The sequence below is a fragment of the Marmota monax genome, unplaced genomic scaffold, assembly GCF_021218885.2.
Source record: "Marmota monax isolate L192 unplaced genomic scaffold, Marmota_monax_Labrador192_F-V1.1 WCK01_AAM20220418_F8-fsc00073, whole genome shotgun sequence".
Lineage (NCBI taxonomy): Eukaryota > Metazoa > Chordata > Mammalia > Rodentia > Sciuridae > Marmota > Marmota monax.
This window is the reverse complement of record NW_026692846.1, coordinates 4,715,929-4,741,352: the sequence shown is the minus strand read 5'-3', so window position 1 is coordinate 4,741,352 and position 25,424 is coordinate 4,715,929. Positions and strand designations below refer to the sequence as shown.

General features: G+C 53.3%; 1 protein-coding gene and 1 long non-coding RNA gene across 3 annotated transcripts in view; one reads left to right on the top strand and one right to left on the bottom strand.

Moving 5' to 3' along the window:
• The first annotated feature begins 3,427 nt into the window (after window positions 1-3,427).
• LOC124095818 (uncharacterized) lies at window positions 3,428-10,982 on the top strand. Of its 2 annotated transcripts, none has more exons than XR_009227192.1 (3): window positions 3,428-3,811; window positions 9,364-9,444; window positions 10,693-10,982. It is a non-coding gene; the product is annotated as an uncharacterized LOC124095818 (long non-coding RNA). The 2 variants fall into 2 exon arrangements; XR_006852620.2 differs by lacking the exon at window positions 10,693-10,982 and adding an exon at window positions 10,535-10,623 and having other exon boundaries at window positions 3,431-3,811.
• The window catches only part of Col22a1 (collagen type XXII alpha 1 chain), a 229,501-nt gene continuing 209,074 nt past the window's right edge, over window positions 4,998-25,424 (bottom strand). The window contains exons 55-64 of the mRNA XM_046449181.2: window positions 24,402-24,455; window positions 20,493-20,546; window positions 19,149-19,220; window positions 18,298-18,333; window positions 16,033-16,077; window positions 13,110-13,289; window positions 11,393-11,459; window positions 8,444-8,626; window positions 6,964-7,041; window positions 4,998-6,145 (exon numbers count right to left, since the gene is read on the bottom strand). Of these exons, the coding sequence (XP_046305137.1) occupies window positions 5,958-6,145; window positions 6,964-7,041; window positions 8,444-8,626; window positions 11,393-11,459; window positions 13,110-13,289; window positions 16,033-16,077; window positions 18,298-18,333; window positions 19,149-19,220; window positions 20,493-20,546; window positions 24,402-24,455 (957 nt within the window). The 3' untranslated portion in view covers window positions 4,998-5,957. The remainder of the gene's footprint in view (window positions 6,146-6,963; window positions 7,042-8,443; window positions 8,627-11,392; window positions 11,460-13,109; window positions 13,290-16,032; window positions 16,078-18,297; window positions 18,334-19,148; window positions 19,221-20,492; window positions 20,547-24,401; window positions 24,456-25,424) is intronic.

The window sequence follows — 25,424 nt, the reverse complement described above, 5'->3', positions numbered from 1 at the left end:
TCCTGCTTGGGCTCTGGCTGCTCCTAGTTGCCACCATTAGTTCTGGAGGTCTCGAGTCTGCTAAGACATGCTTAAACTACCCCAGGCCCCTGCCAGCCCAACCTGTGCTGCTACAGGAATGAGCCTGAGTCCCCCTGGGACTGGAAGGGGCTGGACCTCTGTCCTCCTATCTCTTTTTTTCCTTGGCAGCCAATAGCAGCTCCTGCCCTTGCGCCCATTAAGCAGAACCCAAGAGTGCCTCCAACCTCCGGAGGGAGAGAGGGTGCCCCGCTCAGCTCCACCCCTGCCGTCCCCTGCTGCTGGACTTGGACAAGTCACTTCACCTCTGTGAGCCCTGAGCGCTTCATCTTTCAGGTGGCAATGGCCTTCATGGCTGCCCTGAAGCTGGTCACGAGGGACACAGACTAACTTCTGCCCAGGGTCCAGGGCGCTACCTGCCATTTAGAAATAATTTATACTCGTCAGTTCTCTCGTGGACCACTTGGCTCCTCTCCATCGTGGTCAAGCAGATTCTTTTCAACACAACCCCTGTCACCCGTCTCTTCTGAATGTGTCTCTTGGTAACTGCCTGTTACCCTGTGAGCTTTTCCCAGCGCCCTCTCTGACCCATTCCTGGACCCCAAACCATGACTCCCCAGAGCTGGCACAGTCTCCCTGGCTGGTCCCTGCCCAGCAGTGTGTCCACTGCCCCAGCACCTGCAGCAGCCTCTGCCTGACCATCCCAAATGAGGCAGGGCTCCTATTCTCTGCCTCTGTGCTCACTCTGTCTCAGCCACTGAGAACCATCCTCTTCCGGCTCGGCTCATTGATTCTCCGTCACGCTCCCTTCAGGGGTCTGAATCCAGCTGAGAGCACCGGCGCTGTCTTTTCCAGGTGGAAGACCACCATTCTTCATGTGTCATGGGAAGCCCAGCTCATGTGCTCCCATGCACCCATGCCCTCAGGACCCTCCTCTGCTCTGCAGTCAGGGAGTTGAGGGCAGGGGTGCAGGGCTGCAGGGCGGCAGGTGTGAGATGACTCCTCCCTACAGCTCCCGGCCAAGCTCCCATCAGGAAACTCTGGCTCCCTGGAAAGTGATTCTGAAAAACCCAACTGAACAGTGCCCGGCACGTAGCATTTGGGCTGCACGTTTGCTGAATAAGTGAAAATGGAGAGGCCCTGAACACAGTTCAGCCTTGCCCTATGCCAGGTGGGGGCGGTCAGGTTAGAGATACTCTTCACCAGAGCTTGACTACTTACTGCTGTGTGACCTGGGGAGAGTCACTTTACCTGAGTGCTACATTTTTACAGGGAAAAATAAGACTAAAAATAATGGCCACTGAAATTGTTATGAAAGTGTGGGCGGATCCAGGCACACAGGCCTTCCAGCTTTCCAGAAATTTAACCCCATATGAACCCTGTGGCTAAACGCGGTGAGTTTCATTTAGCAGATGAGAACATTGAGTTTCAGCGATGTCCCCAGGTTTAGGTTCACACCACTGGAGTGTCTGAGACAGGGTTCAGCCAACCCAGCTGGAAGCCTGTGGGGACCCGGGGTCTCACCTGCAGCCTGGCTACACTCCCCCTGGGAAGCTGCGCCTGCAGATCAACGGCCTCCAACCTGCCCCTCAGCAGTAAACCACAAAGGTGCCCTGCACAGGGGAGCAGGCGCACCCTGGATGTGGCAGGATTTGCATTCCTGGCTGGTGGGAGTCTGTGTTACCAATCCCAGACAGGAGAAACCCACGTGGGCCCGGGTATCCTCAAGCACACCTCAGCCATCAGGTGCTGAGTAGCTTGCGTGTGTACAGTTTGAGCTACTGTGCCAGCCCTACCCTTCTCCTTTCAGGGCCCAGAATCAACCCTTTCTCTTCCTTCACTGGGGTATTCCAAGGGAAGGACAGAAGTTTGCAGAGATGGATGCTGTAGCTGCAGCCCTCCACGAAGCATGGAGGGAAGATTGGGGGACGATGCCAGAGACTGCGGGTCTGAGACCACGTCTGTGGGTCATTTCTGTGTGTGATCCATCTCTTCCTAATTCAATAGCAACTGCCCAGTTCTCAGAAAAATAAAGATGAGGCATTGTATCTCTGCAGATCCTGAAATCCGTGGAGACATCTGCCTGAGTTCTGGGTTTGCCTAAACCTTCAGACTTGAGTTGATGTGGCTGGGTGCAGTGGTCCATGCCTGTAATCCCAGCTGCTCGGGAGGCAGAGGCAGGAGGATTGTGAGTTCAAAGCCAGCCTCAGCAACTTAGCAAGGCACTAAGCAACTCAGTGAGACCCTGTCTCTAAATAAAATACAAAAAATAGGGCTGGGGCTGTGGCTCAGTGGTTAAGTGTCCCTGGGTTCAATCCCTAGTACCCAAAAAAATAAAAAAGAAACAGACCCCCTTCCATGCTCAGCCTGGGAGGGAGATAAGAAAGAACCGAGGGAGGGCTGGGATTTCTAGAACTTGCTGGGAAACTTTTCAAAACACAGATTCATCAGGAACACCCTGGAGACCCTGGTTCAGTGGGTTGGAGCAGTTCCCAGAGACTGTCATGTTAAACAGTTTCCCGTGAATCTCCACCAAGGGCCTGGCAGCAGCCGCTGAAGGAGTGGGGTGGAGCCGGTATTGGGTGATCCCATCGTTCACGGGGGACGTCACTCGGTCTTTCTGAGCCTGTCTTCCCCACTGGACGCAGTGGTGGACCTGAACTGCGGGAAATTCACACTGGAACTCAGAAATGTTCCTGGCAACCTACGGACAGGGAAGCCAGGCTTCATTTGTCAAGTAAGGATATCAAAAAAATAAAAAATAAATAGACAACAATAAAAAACCCACCTCAGACCAATGAATTTTACACACAACACACACACACACACACACACACATGCACACACTTTGCCGTTATTTTTCGTAGTATGAAGTTTTTTTTTTTTTTTTTTCAGTGCTGAGGAAAGAAACCAGGCTTTGCCCTTGCTAGGTGAGTACTCACGTCCATGTCAACTCTGGTCAGAAGGAAGAACCAGCCTTTGATAGGACACGATGGGCTCAGCGCTCCTCCCAGATCACCCACTGGGCCCTGATTCCATAGACTGTGTCAGGATCACCTCACCCCGGGCAGCCCGGGGCCTGGGGACTGCCAGGATTATGATAAAGAACTATTATCCAAACATGCAAAGCACTCTCGGAACTCCACAGTAACAAATCAGATAATCTGTTTTTTTAAAATGGGCAAAAGGCCTGAACACACTTCATCAAAAAGACACACCATTGAAAAACAGCCTGGGAAAAGATGCTGAATGTCATGGTCATTAAGGACTTGCTGCTGGTGACAAGGAGACGCCTCCACAAACCCATGGGCTGCTTGGTAGGTCAAAGGTGAGCCAGGGCAGGAATCGAGCTCTCCCCTCTGGGGCGGAGCCCAGTGGCACAGCCACTCTGGAGACAAACTAAGCCTGCCTTTGCCAAGGGCCCCAGCACTCGTGGCTCTTTGCATTTGCCCAAAGGAGCTAAAAGCTCTTGCCCCTCAAAAGCCAACACAGGGACGTTGATAAGCCCTTCACTCAGAATCACCAGGAACACACAAGATGTCCCTCAGGACGGGAGTGAGCACATCTGCTGTGCTGCACCAGGCCATGGAGTGCTACTTGGCACCCAGAAGAAACGGCTGGGGAGCCATGGAGAGGCCTGGGGGAGTCTCAGATGCGCACTTGCACCCAGAAGAAGCCGGTCTGCACAGGCTGCACACCGTGTGACTCATCTGGGTGACCTTCTGGAGAAGGAAAGCCATGGAGACAGGAGACCAGCGGTTGCCAGAGCATGGGAGGAGCAAGGGATGGACAGGTGAGCACAGGATCGGAACGGCTGGGTAACTACTCTGTTGTGGCTGACACTTGTCATAGAACGTTAGTCCAAACCCATCTCAAGAGCAAAACCATGAGGAAGCGCTGGGTGACAGGGAGCAGGCTGCCCAGCTGAACAAGGTCTCCTGAGCCTGTGACCCTGGCATTGGGGCAGCCCAGGGAGTGCAGGCCACGGGGAGCACGGGGACCTCTGTACCTTCCTCTTAATTTTTCTGTGAACTGAAAACTGCCCTAAATATAGTCTATTTTAAAAATAACAACAAAAAAACAAGAAACAGAACAGCAAATGTACAGGGCACTGTGCTTGGTCAGGGTAGAGAAGTGGTACCTCCTGCCACGGGTCAGGATAAAAGCTGCAGAGTGAGAAGAAGCCTGTGATGCTTCCTAAAACCAAAAAACACAAAAGGTGCCCAAACAATGCTTTTTTGTCATATGTGATTGTGAAAACCGGCTGAGATGGCAGGTGTGAAGGGACCAGAGGAAGGCGGCTCCTTCCCTGGGGACACTCTTGCTCCCCTAGACCACACCCACCCGTCCCCAGAACCAGCACCAACTGAAGGAACACAGAGCACAGGAGCGGCCCAGATCTTACTTTAAAACCATTGCAGGGACACCCGCACCCTGAGAGCGTCAGCCTCCTTTGGATGTTTATAGTTGAAATATCGACCACAGATGGGCCCACAGTGGGAAAATGCCGCCCGGGTCTGTAAGAGGCTGACAGCTCCCAAGGAGACAAGGGATCACTCAATCAAATGTCAGTCCAGAGGGGACAAAAGCAGAAAGAGCAATTCTTCAGGCCGTGGGAGAGTCCCCCAGCAGATGCACTTTGGCAGGGTGGGTCCTACTGAAGCAGCATTCTGCTCCCGAGCTCCCCTCCCCACTGAGACCCAGCATAACACACACTTCAAAGGTTTCTTCCCAGGGCAAAACACAGACAGCTGCTTGAAGGGGGCCTCGATGAGGAGCAGCTCCAGGCTAGCTCACCAAGAGGCTTTGGAGAAGGATGGGAGGATGAGTCGCCCAGGGCTAGCCCAGTCACACACATGCATGCCGTCATTGTCGCCAGCATGCATACGGAACAAGGGGACTCTGTACCCCAGTTTTATCCTGGCACTTGAGGAGGCACAGGTAGACGCTGGAGGTAAGAAACGAACCACAAGAGGAACTGAGGAGGAAACTCGAATTTATTGAGCACCTGTTTCTGCCGGGCATGTCACACACATGTACACCCAAAGCAATTATTTCAGCACTGGAACCCTGGACACAGCTCTGCTCAGTGCCTTGGCCAGTGGCCCACTGTTAGGGAACACGTGAGTGGTCACTGGACTCCTTTATTTCACAATTAATATGACTGACACCAACATGAGGAGGTTAAAGGAGTCCTACCCGTGGTGGAGGAGCAAATTAACCTCCAGGCTACTTCAATACTGATTTTCCTTTGGCCCACAGAGCCATTGCCAATGCCCCTGACATTTCTTGGCTTCTGCAAGCTTGAAATTCAGAGGTCGAGGTGCCCCAAGGGCTTAGCTCTCTCTTTGCACTTGCCCTCAGGAGGCCAGAACATTCTTCAAGTCTGCAAAACCCTCCCTCCTGCCTACTGCCTCTCTCCTGGGAGGAGGGGGTTTTTAGCTGATTCCTCCCTAGACAACCTCTGGGCGCAGGTGGAATAGCAGCTCACTGGCTCCACTCCCTAGTTTTTGTTTAAGGAAAGAGGTAACTTCGGCAGGTGTCTGCTCAGGGCTTTGTAGCACCAAGAGTTTCCGTAAAATTGCAGCTGCACTTCAGATGGGTGCACCTCCTGCCCCACAATCAAGTTTCCCCAGCTTCAGAGGAGAGGGAAAAACTCACAAGCATCAGAATATGGAATAATAATAATTAACAATAATAATAATATTAATAATAATCTGAACAGCCAGCAGCAACTGCTGGTTTTAATAATTCTGAGGTCTCTCAAGAGAAGACAATGAGAGAGAGGGAAAGAAGAAAAAAGAGAAAGAAAGAAAAGGGGGAGGGAGGAAAGTGGGAAGAGGGAAAGAGATGAGATGTTTCAAGGCCTCTGGCTTCCCACTGGGCTCCAAGTTCAAGTTTCAGAAATCTGCCACAGTCTTCTGACTTTCAAGAAGCTTCTAGGGGCCTTTCACATTTCCCGGCCGGGCAGCAAGGCTGGCGAAGTAGGCACACTGGGAAGGGTCACAGTGGCCAGGGGGCCCAGGTGGTCCTGGAGGGCCAGGGTGTCCAGCTGGTCCTGTCTCTCCCTGAGGGCCAGGACTCCCTGGGATTCCATCTTTAGCATAGCCCGGTTCCCCAGGTTGACCTGGCGCAAGAAGCAAAAGAAACAGAAGGTGATTTGTGCTTCCCCTGAGAACAAGGAGCCCCGCTACCCCCCATTCCATGTGCACCAGGACCTGAAGTCTGCTCAGAGAGCCTCCCATCGGGGTACGCTAGTCTGAGTGATTACAGTGGCCCACCAAATGCTAGGGACCAGGAGTACCAGGACATGAGGGAGTGTCCTAGTTTACCAGGTGAACCAGAAGGTTAAGGCAGCTACTAATGGAGAAAGACACACAGGGTAGGCCTGGGCCAGGAGGAGCTTGTTCTCTGCTTGAGAGTCAGACAGAACCCAAGGCAGCCCGTGTCCTCACATAGTTCTAGGAGGTGCCTCTGCATTCAGAGGGAGACACCAAGTTCTGACCACTAGCCATCAGCCCCAGTGCACATGACTCTTTCTCAGGATGTTTTGTTCACTTACATTTTAATTGACATGGTAATTGCCTGTGTTTGTGTGTATATACGGGGCTTGGTGAGCTATCCCTGGACATGTACACAATGTGCAGTGGTCATGTCAGAGCCGTCAGCATCCGCATTGCTTCACACATTGATCATCTCCTTGGGATGGGAACATCCAAATCCTTTCTTCTAGCCATTTTGAAATATTCAATAAATTATTGGGGTTTCTGACTCATGAGGTTTGCCTCAAGAAGTTTAGAAATATTTAATAAAAACGGAGCTGCTCTGTCTCATCATCACTTGACTGAACCATCTCTCCCTTCCTGAGTCCTGCGTGGCTGCAGATGGAGCGCATCTGTGTGTTTCTCCTCTCCACTCCCCCCACAGACCCCAGACGCCCCATACCTGGGATTCCGGGGGGTCCCATCTCGCCTCGGAGGCCAACTCCAGGTGCACCTGGCTCACCTTTGGCTCCTCGTTCACCTGTGGAGAAAAACATGCTCCCTTGGTGGTAGAGACCCATGATGAGGGCAGAGACAGGGAGTCCCAGCTGCAGGACATGAGGCACAACACTGTGGCTGCAGCGTCCCACTCAAAACCACCCTGGCTCACACTCCCCGTCCCCGTGTACACATATGCGCTCTCTCTCTCTCTCTCTCTCTCTCTCTCTCTCTCACACACACACACACATACACACATGCGCACACACACTCTCAAGGAATGTTCTATGTGATACAGATTGCAGTCAGTGCCATCCTAAGAATAAAAACAGGGCCATATTCAGAGATCCGAGTCATTCCCACAGGGGTTATTTGGACCATATTTGAGTTGAGATTTGTACAGATAGGATAATTAAATTGTTTCTCTCCCACTTCTTGAATCAATCACTTTTTGCCATATTGTTTCCCAAATATCTCTTAGATACATCATATATATATATTGTAATCCAAATTTAAATTCTGCTAGTTCGTGGTGTCTTTGAATCACCCATTTTTATTGTTTTAATTATTACATTTGTTCAGGATTCTGCCAGTCTACTGTTTTCTAGGCCTTATGCTTGTTATGGACAATTCTTTTGTGTATTTTGCTTTATGAACTATTGTGGGTTGAACTAGAACACACGAATTTAACAAAAACCATTTCATGTAGGAGAACTATTACAGAGAATGAAAATTAATAATAAAGAAATGGGAGATGTTAGGGTCATCTGTTTCCCTTCCTCCCAATCACCCAGGAGCAGCTACAATTACCTGCACCCTCCTTCCCCGTGCTAGTCTTTATCAGAAAGGAGTGAATTTCAGGCTGGGGTGTCATCAGGTTCCTCCTCTCTGCTCTTCATATCTGCCTGGCTGCAGAGGAAGCGAGCATTCTGACCAGCTTCCCAAGATGCGGTGGGTCAAGGGAGCCAGGACCCTCAAGGGGAGGGACGTACGGCTGTCCAGGGCTGCAGTGTCCAGGTAGTGCTGGACACTGACAGTGGACAGTTAACGGCCATTTCTGCTGTAGCTCAAAGCCTCCTGATGTAATTTAAATGCTGGCACTTACTCCCCACTGCCTGGAGATTAAATGTCTCATTCCTCAGTTACTTCTCAACTCAGCAGAGGAAGAGGAGAGCATGTTACAGTACCACTGAAACCTGATCGGGGGAGATGGAGGGAGAACAAGAAAGTGGGTGGGAGTGGAGTCCATCTTCTTAGCACAACTCTGCTAAAATGTCAAGAATGAAAACCTCTTAAACATAGGAAAAAATTACATGATGCCAAAATCCAGGGTGTGACCAAGCTACAGAGAGTGAGAACAGAATGAGGAACGTGGCTCAGCAGAGCTCGCCGCCCACACCCCCCTCTCCTCAGCCCTCGAGCACCACCCCCCTGTGTCTACTCACCTTTGGGACCCATGGGTCCAGAGGGTCCTTCCAGACCCCCCTGGCCAGGGCGTCCAGGCTCTCCCATGGGGCCTGCTCGACCCGGAAGCCCATCTTTTCCAGGGGGTCCTGGGGGGCCAGGTCTGCCTTGAGATGCCTTCATGTGTGCCGGGGGCATCTGGGCCAGGAGGTAGGCAAGTTTGGCTATGGAGTACAGAAAACAGAGACACTCATGAAGAATGGATGGAGGATAAAGGGCAGAATGGGAACTCCCTGCAAAGCTAGGAAGCAAGGGACCAGGACTACAAAGACCACAACACAAACAGCAGCCGTGACACACAGAGAGCACAGGTACAGCATTTGAACGTGCATTTCTGACTGGGCAGGTCATAGGGTGCCTTGATGGTGGTGGCCATCAGGGGGGCCCAAGGCAGCTGCCACCAGCCACACAGCTTTGGACAAGCCACTTGGCCTCTCTCAGTCTGATTTTCTCTTCTTTTTAATTTTTTTATTTGTTCCAATAAGTTATACATGACAGCAAAATGAATTTTGATTCATTGTACAAGAACGGGGCACAACTTTTCATTTCTCTGGTTGTACACAATGTAGAATTGCACCATTTATGGAATCATACATCAAGGATGTCCGTCTCATTCCACCATCTTTCCTACCCCCATACCCCATCCCCTCCCATTCCCGTCTTCCAAATCCACAGTTCTTTCAATCTCCCTCCCCCCAATTATGGATTAGCATCCACATATCAGAGAGAACATTTGGCCTTTGGTTTGGGGGGATTGGCTCATTTCACTTAGCATGATATTTTCCAACTCTCTCCATTTACCTGCAAATGCTATAATTTTATTCTCTTTTAAACAGTGGAATATTACTCAGCATGAAAACAGAATAAATTTATAGCCTTCATTTTTCTCTTCTGTAAAAAGGAGGCAATGAAATAACACCCACTCCCTGGTTGGTGTAAGGACAGAGTGACATGATTCCAGCAAAGCTGTGCCTGACCCTTGGTAAGTGCTCAGCAGATGGCAACGGCTGTGGTGATGTTGATGCTGGTTGCAGTGGTAACCTCAGCCACAGTGGTACTGACATCATCTCTAGAGACATTATTGGAAGTAGCAGCTATAGCAGTATTGGCAGTAGCAGCAGTAGTAGTTTTCGCAGTAGAAGAAGTATTGGCAATAGTACTAGTAGGATCAGCAGCAGAGCTAGTAGTAGTTTGGGCAGTAGAAATAATATAGACAGTAGTAGCAGTAGTAGTATTGGTGGCAGTAGAGTATTAGTTTTGGCAATAATAGTAGTTGTGCTGGAGATAGCAGTAGTATTAGTAATAGTAACAGTAGTAGTTCTTGCAGCAGTAGTCACACTGCCAGTAGTAGTAGTAGCAGCCACAGAAGCAGCTTTGGCAGTAGAAGTAGTAGTAGTAGTAGTATTGCAGCAGCAGCAGCAGTAGTAGTAGTAGTTCTGGAAGGTGGTGGTAGTGGTATCAACAGTAGCAGCTGTAGTGGCAGTACTGGCAATAGCAGTAGTAGTTACACACGCAGTGATGGTGGCCTCATTGGCAGCAGTATAGTATCATCCCTGGGAGTTGAATCATTGGCAGTAGCAATAGCAGACACGGTAGGAGAACTGGTGGTAACAGAAGTCTTGGGGTAGTAATGGAAGTCTAGTGGTGGTAACAGGCATAGTAGCAGCAATTGTAAAACCAAGGCCTGGGGAGGGTTAAGTGGAGTATACAAATCTATTGAGTGACTTTTCTCTGCTGAGTGTCAAGTTTAAGGGTTGAAGATTACAGAATTCAAAAGCCCAGTTGCTGGCCTGGCATGCCTTTCCATTGGGCAGGACATACAGTGGGCCTGGTGGCCACCAAGGCCATCTTTCTTTGCATTCAAGTCACAGAGAATCTGGTCCTGCAGAAATTGTTACTGTGTCACAGACCAGCATTTCTGGAGTAAGACCCAGGCAGAGGTGGGGTCTTCAGCCTGGCCAAGCCCCGCTCCTGCTGCTCAGGAACAAGGCCCCACGGGGACTTGTCATCTATTTCTGCAAACTGGGCAATTTGCTCAACTTCTCTGAGCCTTGATTGTCTCATCTTCACAGTAGACTCAGTGCTTCCTCCTCAAAGGAGTGCTGGAAGGAAGGACCCAGCCTAGCAGAGGCTCCATCCAGAACAGCCAGACAAAGCAGCTTTGCCCGCTTTTGTCTAGAAACTCTGTAAGGTGCCGAGGCCATTTCTAACCCCCAAAGTTAATACCCAGGAGGAAGAACTTGGAGTTTCCACCCTTGATCCTTCAGACCCACCACACCCAGCTCCTTCTCCTTCCTTCGAGTGCCCCCTCATCCACCCCGCCTCTCCCTTGCGGTCAGCTCCAGGTGATGACTTCTTGCCCGCATGACGTGGATATGGACTATTTCCAACTGGACTCCACGAGGGGAAGGAGGAGGCCTCCTTGCTTACTTCTTTGTCCTCAGACCCAGGAGTCTGGCACGTGTCAGATGCAGAGTAACTGGGACCCGACCCCATGAATAAATCTATAAATGAGCCCTCTCCCTTTGTCCATTTGTGCCTGAAACAGTGACAGGTTCCTCCTCTTTCCTGCAGAAGGATCGTCTGTGACTTTCTGCTTGTGGTTCAGAGGATGGATTATACAACCCAGGTGCGAAGCCTGGCCAGGTCCCGCCAGCTCTCCAGCCCTAGGTAGCTACTTAGCATCCCTGTTCCTCACCATCTTCCTAACACCACGCGTTCCCCATGAGGATGCTGGGAGGCCCCAGCACCTGTGTGTCAGCTGAGCGCTGCTCCTGACCCAGGGCAAAGCCCCCGCGCTGGGGTCAGTGCTGCTGCTGCTCTAGCTTCCCCTCCTCAGCCCTGCTACTCCACATGGGAGCTGCCCCCAAGGCACTTTCCAAACAGGCTGCCCAAGCACTGGAGGAGGACAGAGAGGGCTGCTTACTCACCTTCCAACTGCTTCTCAAGCTCTTCCTGGATGAGCCGCCGCAGGGTGTCCGTGGACGGGGACTCCCCCTAGGAGGGAGGCGGGTAGGTCATTCCTTTCCCTGTAGCTCCTGCCACCCAAGCCCCCGATGACTCGGGAAACCACGGAGTCCCCAGCCACCCTGTCAGTGGGGAAGCACAGCCTCCCCGTCACTCTGTCCTACGTCTCTCGCCCCCTCCTCCCTCTCTGCCCTGCAGGCAATGCCACCCACTTCCATACGGAGCCTGGACTCTCCCGGAGCCACTGCTGCCCTTGCCTCCACACCTTCCAGGTCTTCCGCCAGGTTTCCTTCCAGCACAAACCACTGTGCCTAAGTCACTCCCTCTCTTCCCAGCGCTGGGCCCATGGGGTCTTTCACCCAAGCTCTCTCTGCCAAAGTCCTGGCTTGCAGGCATAGCCCGAGGCCTGCCCCGCACGGGATCATGTCTGAGTCCCCTGTCAGGCCACCTGGCCCCTCCAGCTCCCAGGATCTTCTTTCCGGCCTGGCTGGTCTGTGCTGGCTCTTAACAAATGTCAACCAAGTCCTGATGCTTGGGCCATGTCTGGGAAGGTCAGAGAGGCCAGAGTGCTGCCCCAGGCTCCCAAAGTGGCAGCAGTTCTCAAAAGGACCCGGGAGAGCAGTGTACATGCCTGACAGCTTTGGAGCAGAGTCACCACTCAAGGGTGGGGTCCTGCTCTGCTCATCTCTACCACTCAAGCACCTGGCATGGGCTAGTGTGGAGGGGATTCCATCTCCTTATTCTCCTGTTCTTTGCTGGCCAGGGATTCTGTATGAGAGTCTCAGAAGTTCCATCAGGACCCACAGCAGAGGGTGTGCAGACTAGGTGAGCTTCCTTGGGCTTCAGAAGTCAACCAAGACCCTCCTGCCTTCCCCCTGGATATGGCTGGGAGACAGGCTCTGCTGCCCAGCCTCCTTCAGACCAACCACGACCTCCAGGAAGGGAGGGACACACAGTGACAGAGCAGATAGGGATATGGAGTGCCCAACACTGTGCTCAGGGCATATGAGGGGTCCCAGATGACCAGGTGGGCTCTGGTGGGGAGTGGGAGGTCACAGGGCCTGGGGAACCAGTCCCCACCAACAAATACACCCAGGGAACTCTGTTTTGTCATTTACAGGCAAGGGTGCCTGTGTAACCAGGCCGGTAAAACAAGAGTCCTGCCACTAGAAAGAAATGTGCTAAAAGGAAAAATCTACCCCTACTACACAAGCCTTTCCTATCGCACTTGGGACAAATGAGACCCAGAGGGCAGAATGAGCAGCCCAGGGAGGCAGAGAGTGCAGAGGTGCAGTTGCAGGTGGCGGGCACCTGCGGGGAGCTCGCATGTCTGGGAGTTGGTGTCTTCTCAGTGACCTGTGCACAGGGTCCTGGGACAGAGGAGCTCCACAGCCCAAGGGATGAAGCCTGGAGGACTCATCACCACTGTGACAGACAGCAGGACAGAGGACGCCATTTTTGATATCTTAACTTAGGCCACCCATGTTACTTCATTCAATCATAACAAATGGGAAGAAAATTTACTCATCCCTTTTGTAGAAAGAAAGGGCAGGCTCAGAGAGGGGATGTCACCTGCCCCTAGTCACACAGCCAGACCCTGGAGGACCAAGGCCGCACCCTTCCTTGGCTTCTCTTCAGGCCCACAAAAGCCCAAGTCTGGAGTAATGTTGGCATCCTTACCCTCAGTCCTGGAAAGCCTGGCTGGCCTGGAGGCCCTGGGGGCCCTGCTGGTCCACTCTCCCCAGGAGGCCCTTGGGGGCCCATCTGGCCTGTGTGGCCTTTGTGGCCTGGGATTCCAGGGTCCCCAGGCTGGCCCTTCCCACCAGGCAGTCCTTTGTCCCCTTTGATCCCGGGGTCTCCCTGGAGAAGGAGAGAAGCACATCAGTGTGGGTGCAGATGGGGGCAAACAGGATGTGAGCCGCAGGAGGCGCCGGGCTCTCCTCCAGGAACCCGGAAAGCAGGGCCAGTCCAGGCTGACCTGTGCACAGCCTGGGGTGAGAAGGGCCCAGAGCCATCCCTCCATCCTGATTGTGAGCCTGAGGACATGGCGGCCCAGAGAGGGAACACCACCTGCCCTCGAGTCTGCGGAGGCCAGGAAGAGAAGGCTGATTCCCAAACCCCAGTCCCAGACTGAGCCCACTTGCATTTCTGTCATTTGGGGAGCAGGAACAAAGTGCTGGTCCATGGACCCAACAGAGCACGCTGTAGCTGCTAGAAAGACGGGGTGCCCACCATGGTTAATTGGGAGGGGTGGAGGGGAAAGGGGAAGGAGCACAACTTTTCGCCTTATACCTTAAAAAACAAAGAATTTCCCAATCCCAGGCTGCACCCTCAAAATTCAGCTCCTCTACCTGCCCAAAGAGGTCTGGCTGGCCACAGAGACTGGGGGCCCAGCTGCCAGCCCCCTCCTGGTGCAGTTTGGGCCTCTGTCAGCTGGGGAGAGTGCACCCCCTCACCAGTGCTTCCCATTCCCAGTCCTGGCTCTAGTGAGTCCACAGAGGGTCATCTCCTGGCCAACGCGCTGCCTGAGGCCCTTTCTCCCCTTCCCTGACCCTGAATCAGAAGTGCTGTGGGAGCACTCCATGGTGTGGGAGCACAGCCGCATCAATGGCCTCAGAGTGCACTAATGGAACTCCGTTGCTGGGATGTAGCAAAGAGAGGGGGGGACAATGAGACCAAGAAGAGGAGCAATAAGGTAACTGGAATGTGGCTTAGCTAGGACTTGACCCAAGTCTCTGAAAAGGAAGACTTCACAGTTCTGCAGCCACCAAGTGGAAATGATAGGAGCAAGACCTGTGGAGTGTGCTGTGCGGAGGGTAGAGGAGAAGGAACATGCAAGGTCAGAAACCCAGGTGTATGCACAGACTCCAGGGAGATTCAGAGCAGCCACAGAGTGACAGCCTGGGAGCCAGGGCAAAGGTGGGAGATGGAAGAGGAACATAACTTTCATTGCAGTTGCTTTTCTTGCAGTGTTCACTGTTTAGGTATGCCCCTATGTTGCTTTAAAACTGTCAATACTGCCAGGTGTGGTCGTGCACGCCTGTAATCCCAGCAGGGAGGCTGAGGCAGGAGGATCACAAGTTCAAAGCCAGCTTCAGCAATTTAGCAAGGCACTAAGTCACTTAGCAAGACCCTCTCTCTAAATAAATAAATGATAAATGTGTGTGGGGTGTGTGTGTGGGGGGGTGTATTTTTTAATGGCCTGGGAATGTGGCTCAGTGGTTAATGCCCTGGGTTAGATCTCTGAAAGAAAGAAAGAGAGAGAGAGAGAGAGGGAGGGAGGGAGGGAGGGAGGAAGGAAGGAAGGAAGGAAGGAAGGAAATGAACATTTTAACACTTATCAGAATATCAGTAAATGAAGCAGCAGCTCAGCTGGTGTGCACTTCATGGGGGCACTGTGATGCTGTCACATCTCGTGGTGATTTTGAATTCAGGGGTCTATTAAGTCACGGGTCCCTAACCACCTAGATGCCAGGCCCTGTCACATGTACAGTGTTTCCTATTCATTGCGCATCTCCATATCACTTTGCGGTGAGAGGACTTGTCCCATATTTCAAGTGTTCCCAGGAGTGTGAAGGAACGGGGAGTCTCGGCTCCCTGGCCAGGTTCCATGAAACCACTTACCAGGGAAAGACAAGCTCTCAGTTTATTGATTAGATATGAGACAAGAGGTTCCTACCTGCGGTCCAATCCCCTGGCTCCCCTCCAAACTCCAGCCATCGCCCCCACAGGCGCCTGAGGGACACTCTCATGAGGGAGCCAACCCTGTCTTGGCCACAGGCGTGGATCAGTGGACTCAAAGTCAAGGGAAGGAGATAGGTGTGGGGGAGAGCGGAGGAGGAGGGAGGAGGCCTGGGATTCTCTGCTTCCACTTCGATCTCCTGGGGCTGCAGGAGCAGCCCGCCAGCTCCCCACCCATCCAACTTGCAAAGAAAGCCGAGATAAATTCTCTGCAGGACCATGGAAAACAAGCGGGGGCGGGGAAGAGGGTGGGTGACATCCGTGTCCTCGCAGCAGGATGGTGGCCCAAATGCAGGACTGTGGCAAGGAGCCCTACTAAGCCGCTCAAGGGAGCAGCTGTCCCGAGGATGACAACGTTCCCTGCTCCCTCTTCCAGGAAACAAACAACAACAACCAACCTTTCTCCTGTTGTTTTTTTTTGAGAAATGAAATGTAAAGAAAGGCTCTCTGAGTGTGGCGCCAAGGCAACTCATTATGGGAAAATCTGTTCCCTTGTCACCTCCAGCAACAAATCCGGCTCCCAGCACATTGGCACTCTGGGAGCCAGGCCCATCACGCACACGCGTTCACACATGGAGAGGGGATCTGCCGAAGCCGCCCGGCACTTTCTTTTGCACTTGTAATTATGATGATGATTTTATTCCTCAAAATAACAACCAAAAAGAAATGGGGGAAAGACTACAGCCATCCCCAGGAAAGAAGCGGCCTTAGTGAGGCTCCACATTTTCCAGGAACAGAGAGCAGAAGCCACTACACAAGACGGCGGCCCAGCGGGGCCATGTGTTCACTGTCCTGGACCTGTCCCCTGGTCATGTGGAAAGGTCACTTGCAGCCTTGCCAGGGGACTGAACTCCCCACTCACCCTTTCTCCTTTGGATCCAGGTTCTCCTGTCTTCCCGGGAGCACCCTGCAATGAGACCAAGGGGACAGCAGTCACGCGCCAGGCCACCTGGCTTCTCTGCCTTTCTTGGTTCTTCTGGGAGCTGAGGACAAGGGATCCCGAGATCCCCAGAGAGCTCCTCTCTAACCTGTCCAGACCCTGGGCCTGGCCCTCCTCCTCTTCTCTGCTGTCCTTCTGTCCTTGCCCGCCACTGACTGATGATGGCACAGCCCGTGTGGACCCTCCAGACTCCTCCTCTTCGTCTCTCAGAACTCCACTGCCCTTGGCAGGCCCAAGGCCCAGCATGAATCAGCCCTAGACAAGCTCTCCTCACTTACCCTCTGGCTCGGCTGCCATGGCTCCAGCAGAGGTGACAGGCTTGGGCCCCAGGCGGGGAGCACTCAGCTCTGAGGTCTCCTGGCTCTGCCTGTATTCTTCCCCGGCCTGGGCTATGCTCCTGCCCTCTGTCCACATAGCTCACTGGCCTGGCCACAGACCTCCCCTCCAGGAAGCCCTCTGTACCTACTCCCCACCTACAGAAGTGGCCTTCTTCTACATTTCCCAACCTGCAGGAGGGTGGTCACCCTGGGAACGAGGGTCACAGCCCCATGGTCGACACCACAGACACCTGCCTCCCTCTCAGCCCCTCTGTCCATCTGTCCACTCAGGATGTCGCCTTCTCCTTCCTTGCCCGCAGCCCCCCCCCCCACACACACACACACATCAGCTCCTCTGAAAAGCTTTGCTAATCCCTGCGGCTAGAGTGCATCCGCATGCCAGGGTCCCTGGCCTCTCAGAGACAACTTTCTTTCTGCCCAGATGTGGGGCAGAGGTGTGCCTCTCTGCCTTCCCTCTGTCTGATTCCAATGCAAAGCAGACAGACCTGATTCCTGTCACAGAAGCACAAGGAGGTGCTTGGGGAAGCACCTTGGGGAGCACAGAGCCCCAAAGGTCAGGTAGAATCTAAGAGGGGAGAGGAGGCTGGGAAAGGCACTCCAGGTGGGCAGCACAGGGAAGACCAAGCCTGGGAGATGGGGGAGGCAGGGACATATTATGTACGGTTGAGCTCCTGTCTTGGAGTCAAATTGGGGAAGACCTTGAATGCCCGATTAGCCTGCACTTTATTCTGAAAAGCAATAGGGAGCCAGAGAGAATTCATGTAGGCAGCAGCCCAGCTATGAGCACATGCAGCTGATGAATCCCTCAGAAAGGGGAGCCAGGGTGTTTCCCCTGCATCTCAATCAAATAAGCAGAAGGAGCTGTGATTGGTCAACGAGTGAGTGCCCAGTGAGTGGTCAGCTGTGGCTGGGCCAGGATCAAATCCCTGCCAGACATGGAGCCATTGACCCAGCTTCAAGGAAGTCTGAGTTAATAAAGTGTAGCCCAAAGGCACAGAGGGAAAGTGTCCCTGGCCCTTCAGGAGAGAGCACAGTCTCTGACGGGGATGTGACAATTTCCAACCACTGAGTTCTCTGCATTTGTCCCTCTACGTATCTATCTCTCATCAGACACCTGTGGTGCCGCTATGTGCTGGGCTCCTGGGATAGGGCAGAGCAAAACAGGTGCTCAGGCAGCCCATGGTGGATCATCGGCTTCGTCCCTGGCCACCAGGGGAAGTCAGCATGGGAAGAAGGGGGGCAGGCTTTCTGAAAAGAGGACCCTGGGAAAGAAATTTGGCATTTCCAGGACTAAAAGTCCAGAGTGACTGGGGCTGAGAGGAGGGGCGTTGGCAGGGGCGCAGCTTCTTGGATCTCATTGAGGGGGCCGGGAGAGGACAGGGCTGAGAGGTGACCTGCAAAGTGCCATCGCGTGCTTCTGTCCCACAGATCTTTGGCTGCAGTATGGACAGGTCAGCAGGGGGCAAGGCTGAGGAAACCTGTAGGTCCCCATGATGGTGCAGGTGAAGGGGAAGCAGGCCAGACTAGAATCCAGGTGGAAGTGATGGAGAGAACTGGGCACAACCAAGGTCTCTCAAGTCTGCGTTGGCAGGGCCTGTTGACAGGTGGGAGCTGAGTGGCAGGTCATCCAGATGGCGTCCACAGTGGCTACACTATTTGTAGGGTTTGTGCAAATTCATGTGTGTCCATTCTTCATAAAGTACTTATGATTTCAACACAATGACAGCAGAGCATCAGAGGGGTCCTTCCAAGCTCAGGGCCCTGGAGACCACACACGCTGCCCACCCAGGACACCAGACCCGTGGCCCCCATAGGAAGAGCTACCAGTGGAGGAGGGATGGACACTTGCCTCTTTGCCTGGTACACCTTTCTCTCCTGGTTCTCCCTGTAAGACAGAACAAAGTGTCAGCAGGCCCTTCTGCATCAGCAGACAGAAAAAAACATGATGGTGCTCAAAGCAGACACTGTCACTCAAATCTCATTCCAGCAAAGACAGTAACCAATGGTTCCCCTGACCCAGGTCATTCCATGCAGGGGAAGGCAAAAACTGTGGCCCCAGTAGAAAGGAGAGCCTGCAGCTGTGGGCTCCTCAGCAATGAGAAGTGTGTGACCCCACCAGGAGTGACTCCAGTTTTATACGTTATCTAGCTGTGGGAGGGAGGCCTCCCAAGGAGCAGGCTCATTGTGTGCGAAGCAGGCTGCCGCTGGCTCCTAGTACAAATCTCGGTCCTCTACTGGAGGCTCTGGGACCTTGAAAACCCCCTTACAACCTCCTTTAGTTTCCTGTGCCTCAGTTTCTTCCTCTGTAAAATGGGAGGAGTAGCTTCATAGGGTCCTACGAGATTTCAGTGTATTTGTAGAGGGATCAAAACAGTGGCAGGCGCATCTTACAGGTTGGACAAACGACCGCTATCTCCATGACTGAGGAATAATTGTTACATAGAAAGCGCACCCACTGCTCAGGAGCAGCCACACCATTAACACCAGGATGGAGGGGGCACTGAGTGGAGCTGGACCCAGGGATCCCACACAGGTGTGGCCTCTGAGCCCTCTGTTGTCTAGATGCACTTTGACCCCACACCATATCGTCATGACCCGAGCAAATGGGCCCCAGGACACAGGAGGGGACAGGGACAGTTCTGAATGTGAACATCAACCTGGAGCCAGACACCCTGGGCCGGGCTGAGGTTCTCTGCTTACCGGAGGCCCCCGGGGCCCCAGGAAGCCAGGAAGTCCAGGGCTGCCATTTTCTCCTTTGTTCCCCTTCTGGCCCTGCAAAGAAAAACAGGATCAATCTCCAAGGTCATCCACTGACTCAAGCGGATTCAGAAGCCTTGGGACCACTCCAAACACCAAAGACCAGGGGCAGCCGCACAATGGAACACAAGCCCCCCTCCTGGCAATGGAGAAGGGTCAGGGTCCTCACAGTGCTGTCACGGGCCAGCGGGAGAGAAGACATGGCCTCAGAATCTGATGGTGGCCTTCCTTTTCAGAGCAGCAAACACCAAGTGGGACAGATATTTGGCAAAAATACCCAGGTGTGTGTGGCCCCTCCCGGGGTCCTCCATTGAGATGGGGCCATTCCACCCCCGAGGATGCCAGGCGCATGGTGTAGGAGGCTCAGTCTTTGTGAATCTCCCGACTTGAACTTTCCTGGGAAGCCCCCACATATATGCCAGCTGTGCACAGGGTGGATCCAGCCCCATGGCCCACCCTGCCCCCTCTGCTGTGTCTCACCAGCAGCTAGTCCTGCCCTGGGGCTGCTGACTGAGGAGGCAGGCTCCTTTAGCACAGCTACCCTCATCTGGCAGGGGCATGGCCTCCACCAGGGTGACCAAGTGCCCGGTTTCCTGAGACTGTGGCCCTGGCTTTCCATAGCACCCACAGTTAACCCCCCAGGACCGGCAGGCTCACTGCCCTGGGCAGTGACTGCTCACTCACCACACAGCAGGTGGGCTCCTGGATAGGACTGCCAACTATAGCAGTTACTATTATAAAAGTTCAGGAAGGCTGGGCTGGGAGCAGACTAGTGTCAGGCTTGACTTATCCAACCCCAGATCCTATCAAAGAACATCTTCCCCACCGTGCCTCCCATCAGCCAGACAGCACCCCAGATCGGAATCCTCTAACCAGTGACCTGGCCCTGCTGGTTAGCCACACCACCTCTCCCACCACCTACCCACTGGTCCAGTCTGCTCTCCCCACCCCCTACGCCCACCTCCATCTGCATGCTGCACGCTTACCCTGTCATCTTAGGCAGTTAGGGCTGCTAAGCAGGACACTGCCCTTCCACGCTCCAAAAACATCAAATGCCCACCTGCAACCCCACTCCACCCTGTGTTTGGTAGGTGTAGATGCCTGCAGTGTAGACAACAGGGAACCAGGTGCAAAATCACATGTACTTTTAGCTGTGAAGGAGACCACCACTCAGACCCACAATCCCATTGACACTTCCAAGGACAGAGGCCAGACAATATGTGACATGAGCCACAGCCCTCTCAGAGCGTGACCGATGGCATCAGGTGGCAGCAACTGAGTACTCACTGGGCTTCCTGGGCGGCCAGGGTCTCCTGGAGAGCCTGGTGATCCATTGTTACCCTGAGGGAAGAAACAAAGGTAATTCTCCTTCAGGGCTCTCGGCCAGAGCATCACACAGCAGGGTGACGAAACAAAGAAAGGACCGCATGCAGAGGACCAGGTTTCCCACAGAATCTGTCACCTGGGCCAATGTAGCTCTCAGGAAACCACTTCTTTCCTCCAAGGACATTTTTCAACTGGTAAAAGGAGCTCATAATATTTAATTCATAACACTGTGGAATCAAATGAGCCCGAGGCCTGGTGATTGGTGCACACGGCACAGACCGAGGACACAGTCATGGCCTCGTTCATTCATTGATCCGCTAACTCAGAGTCTGTGTTAAGAAGCAAACAAGCCACCGAACATGACCAAGCTCAGAAACACTGGTTCACATGGCTGAGGAGCATGTCCTTATCTCATGTCACACCCCAGCAGGGGCTGAGAGCAGGAGAGGACACTGGTGGGAGCCCTGCGGCTGTGGAATGGAAGGTCCATGCCTCCAGATCCTAAGTCTGACTCTAACACCCGCTAACCTGACGGGGGGTTTGTGCACATGTGTAGCTTTGACATTTAACAATTGGATTCCCTGATAGAGTAAAAATCAGAAACCACGAGAATGCTTCTGGCTGCCGCCTTTCAGGCTCAGACAGATTCCTACTAAGCCCAAGATGCGCGGCTTCCCAGGCTGGGCTGGCCTCCTCGCCCTGTGGCTTCCCTTCTGGTTTCCCTCCACTCAGGGTCAACTCCCACTGAGGCTTTACGGCGGGCTCCCCTCCCTGCCGTGAGCAGCCAAGGCAGAGGCTGGGTCTCGTCACTCTATTCCAGGCATCTGGCACAGTGCCAGACACGACAGCTCTCTGCTCAGTGAATGGACAAGCACACAGCAAACCCTTCTCCATTCACCTGTCAACCACCAGGTGCCAACACCCTGTGACCCGTGAGGCCCGGGCTCCCACCTGGGTTGAAGCGCATCCCAGCCAAAAGCCGACTAGTCACGTCTTCCACATTGGACCCTCTTCTAAGGGTGTGTTCACCCACACCCTACTGCCATCAGATACAAACACCAGCACCACTGTACCAGTGGGGAAGCTGAGACTCGGTGACACTAAGCACCCCGAGAGGGAAACAGAGGAGCTGAGATCCAAGCGCAGGCAGAGGAGAGGACAGCAGCTCGCTCCAGGGGAAAAGAGGTAGCATCAAGGGCTCTCTGTAACCCGGGCTCAGTCCTTGCTGTGGTTGCCTGAGCCCCGTGTCCCAGGAGCTGTGCTGAGCCTGGGCAGTGCTGGCCCCATCCATGCCGCTCGTTATGGGCATGGCTTTGGTTTGTGATCAAAACATGGCTTCAGCCTGTGATCACGGGTGATGAAGGGGCCTCTCCCCACTGGATCCTCCCAGGAACCACGCTGCATGGTGTCTCACCAATGAGGAACTGAGGCACAGAGTCGCTACTGAGGGTGGATGCAGGAGCAGCCTTGCAGCAGGCGCCTCCTGAGCGCCTTCCCCGCGCTCTCTCCGCCCACCTGCCCATCTGTGTCCCTCCAAAAAAACGCACACTTTGGCTCAGCCCTGAGGAAGTCATCTCTCTTCCTCTTCCCTTTGGACCAGACGCAGAGGCACAGGGTGCCAGCTCAGGCTCCAGGGGCCTGTCAGGGCCGGGGCTGGCTTCCTTCCCCCCATGAGCCACTCCTCAGGTCCTGTTCTTCCTTTGTCCCCTGTGCTCCCCCAGAAAGGAAGTCACAGCCCCCGTCCCCAAATGTTCTGAGTTTCAAACTCCAGTCCCAAGCTCCCTCCTCCTTCCAGGGTGATCTCCAGCTCCCACAGGCCCAGGCGCGTTACTTAAGCTGCAGGCTCTGAAGCAGCTTGCCTGAGTTGAAATCCTGACTCTGCTGCTTACGAGCCGCGAGATCTTGGGCAAGTAAGTAATTGTAAGTGGGGTCGTCACAGCCCCTGCCTCCCAGGACACGGCACAGACCGAGGACACAGTGTAAAAACTGTGAAAAAACTGTGCTAATGCTTCCTGCAGTCCCAGCCCTGAACTCCCCTGGTCTTTCTTAGAAGCCAGGAGTCACAGGGGCTACCCCAGTCTGCGCGCTTGTTCACAATCACCATGACTATAAGTGCAGTCGATCCCTAAACACAGTCCAGTGTGCCCAACAACATATATGACATATATGACTTCATATATGACAGGGGTCCCCTAGGAGTATAATGGAAGAATGACCGTTGCCCGGTGACACTGTCGCCGTCCTCATACCACAGTGAACACATCACTCGTGCACCTGGTCACCGAGCATGGTGATGACAAATGGCTGCTGCTGGCCCAAGTACCTGCTACAATGTGCACTTTATCTTCAACAATACTCCTTCTACTTACCAAAACTCTCCTGGTGCAGCAGCCACATTCCACCAGCAGCCCTGACACGTCTCGCGCTTCCCACGGCTCTTGATCACATGCCGCTAGGCATGTGTGTGTCCCCTTCTACCTCTGTCCCCTTCACTTTCCCAGGCTCCTCTTAGGTAGGAGAAGCACTTGCCAAGGTGCACAGATAGACAAGGGCCATGTCCACCATGTCCACTGGTGTAGGGAGTGTGACCCAGTGAATCACCCTCTCCAAATCCATATGCTAAAGTCCTACAGCCCAAGACTCTCAGAATGTGACCTTATCTAGGAGCAGGGTCATGGCCCATGTAAGCAGTTCACATGAGTTCATACCTCCACAGGGTGAGCCCTGTCCCATATGACAGGTGGCCTGGTGAGAGAAATACTCTTAGACAGACAGGGAGAGCATCAATCCAAGACAGAGGCAGAGACTGGGGGTGGGAGACCAACCTTCATGTGACTGAGTTAACTCCCCTGCCAGGCGATGTGGCATCAGGCTTCCCTTTCTAGGGTTCGAGGGTTGGGGTCTGGTGCATGGGTTTGTCTTCCTACAGCCCAAGGGTGGAGCTATGCTCACCTTTTCCTTTGTAATATAACCCCTTGCTCTGTTTAGGGTAGGATCTTCCATGGAAGTGCCTTGTGTGTCCCCTTCTCTTACTGTGCCCTTGAGTGTGGCCTACCCAGGTGTCAGTCAACCTGCTGACAGTGGACATCATGAAGATAGACTCAGCCCCCTGAAACCCGACCCCTTGCCTCATCTGAATAGCATCCCCTCGATAAAAGGGGTCAGCGCAATAAAAGGGGTCAGCGAGTGCTCTCTCTCTCTCTCTCTCTCTCTCTCTCTTCCTGCGGATCCTTAAAGTCAGAGGAGCTGTCACAGCGACCCCAAAGAAAAAGGTATTTTTGTCTCTTGTATGGTTATTTTGCACAGCCCAGTTAGCCCAGTTCCCCTGGAGTGACCCCTGAGCCTTTTAGTTGCGAGCAGAAACCCGACAACTGGGTGATGCATACACGAGGCAAGGAACACAAGGAGGCCAGCAAACCTCGAGAAGCTGCTGCAGATGTGGGACGGTTTCCCCCTCAGAAGGAACAAGCCTGCCGATACCTTGATCCCAGACTTCTGGCCTCCAGAACCACGAGGCAACATTTCATGTTCAGGCCACCCAGTCCACAGCACTGTGTTGTAGCAGCACCAGGATACCTGTGTGTGTCCTAAGTACCAGCTCTTAGGATGGCCCAGAGCTAGAGAGACTGGCGGAGGTCCTACAGGCCCTGCTGGGCCAGGTGGCACTGTATGCAAATGGTCCCAGCAAAGCTCCTGGTGTGTGGGAGGCCCCGGGGGCTTAGGGCAATGGCTGCTCCCCACCTGCTGTGACATATAGCCGTTTTTAACACCACATGTCTGTGCCAGGGTGAAAGACCCAAACCTCACCATGCCAACATTGCTGCCCAAACACACCAGGACATGAGCAACTTAGTCTCAAGCAAAACTCACCGGTGGGCCCCTTGGCCCTCGGGGACCCTGTGGTCCTGACGGTCCAACATCACCCTGGAAAAAACAGAGAAGGGTCACATCATCACAGAGTCACTGGGTGGAGATAAGGAAGGCTCCACTTCAAATATGTATCAAACTTCACCAAAAGACCCAGGAAAACCATCAGTGAACAGATGCCTTTCGTAGATTGTCTTCCAAACATAAAAACCCTCACTTCACAGATTTAGAAATGCTCGCAGCTCTGCCTTCTGCATTAGTGTACTGATTTACCTAATCAGACGTATTTCACATGGTCCCTCAGTGACTTCAGATGGCCCCATCTTGAACTGAGAAGACAAGTGCTCTTAGAGTTCTCCTGACTCACTAGATAGCAACCTGGAACCACCATGCCCGCCACCCGGTGGGCAGAGTGCCAGCCATGCTCATAGCACCTTCTAGTTGGCCAAGCATGATGATGTGGCCTTCTGAGTAGCCTCCTGGACTGGCAGTCCCTACCCATGTGAAGGATGACGATGGAAAGGCTTGGATGTGCCTCTAAAAAAGCCCTCTGGAAATGGATCTTTTTTTTTTTTTTTTTTTAATTAAAACAGCCAGAGCGCTGAAATGGAGGAAGAAAGCATCTCCCCATGACCTGGCACTTGGTGCTGTCCCAGCCCCACCCTCGCGCCATGCAAGCTGAGCTCGGTCCCTTGCCTGCCTGGACTCCTTGCATTGCCTTTTCTATAAGCTGAAGTGAGAGGAGTGGGCTAGATCAGTGGCTTCAGCAGCTGAGAGGTCCCCAGCAGGGTGGACTGAGGTGTGTTGTACTTTAATTTAGCTGCATAGGGCTCTGCACTCGGGTTGGTTTTATAACTGCTAAGGGAAGACATGGGGACTACAATGGATTTCTCCTGAGATCCTGTCCAGGTACTTCATCTCATGACAGCAAATCAGCCAAAGATGATCTGCTTCTGATAATCATCAGCTCCTGGGAAGAGTCTACCTTCCCAGGTCCAAACCTGGTCCTGAAAGATGCATACAGTG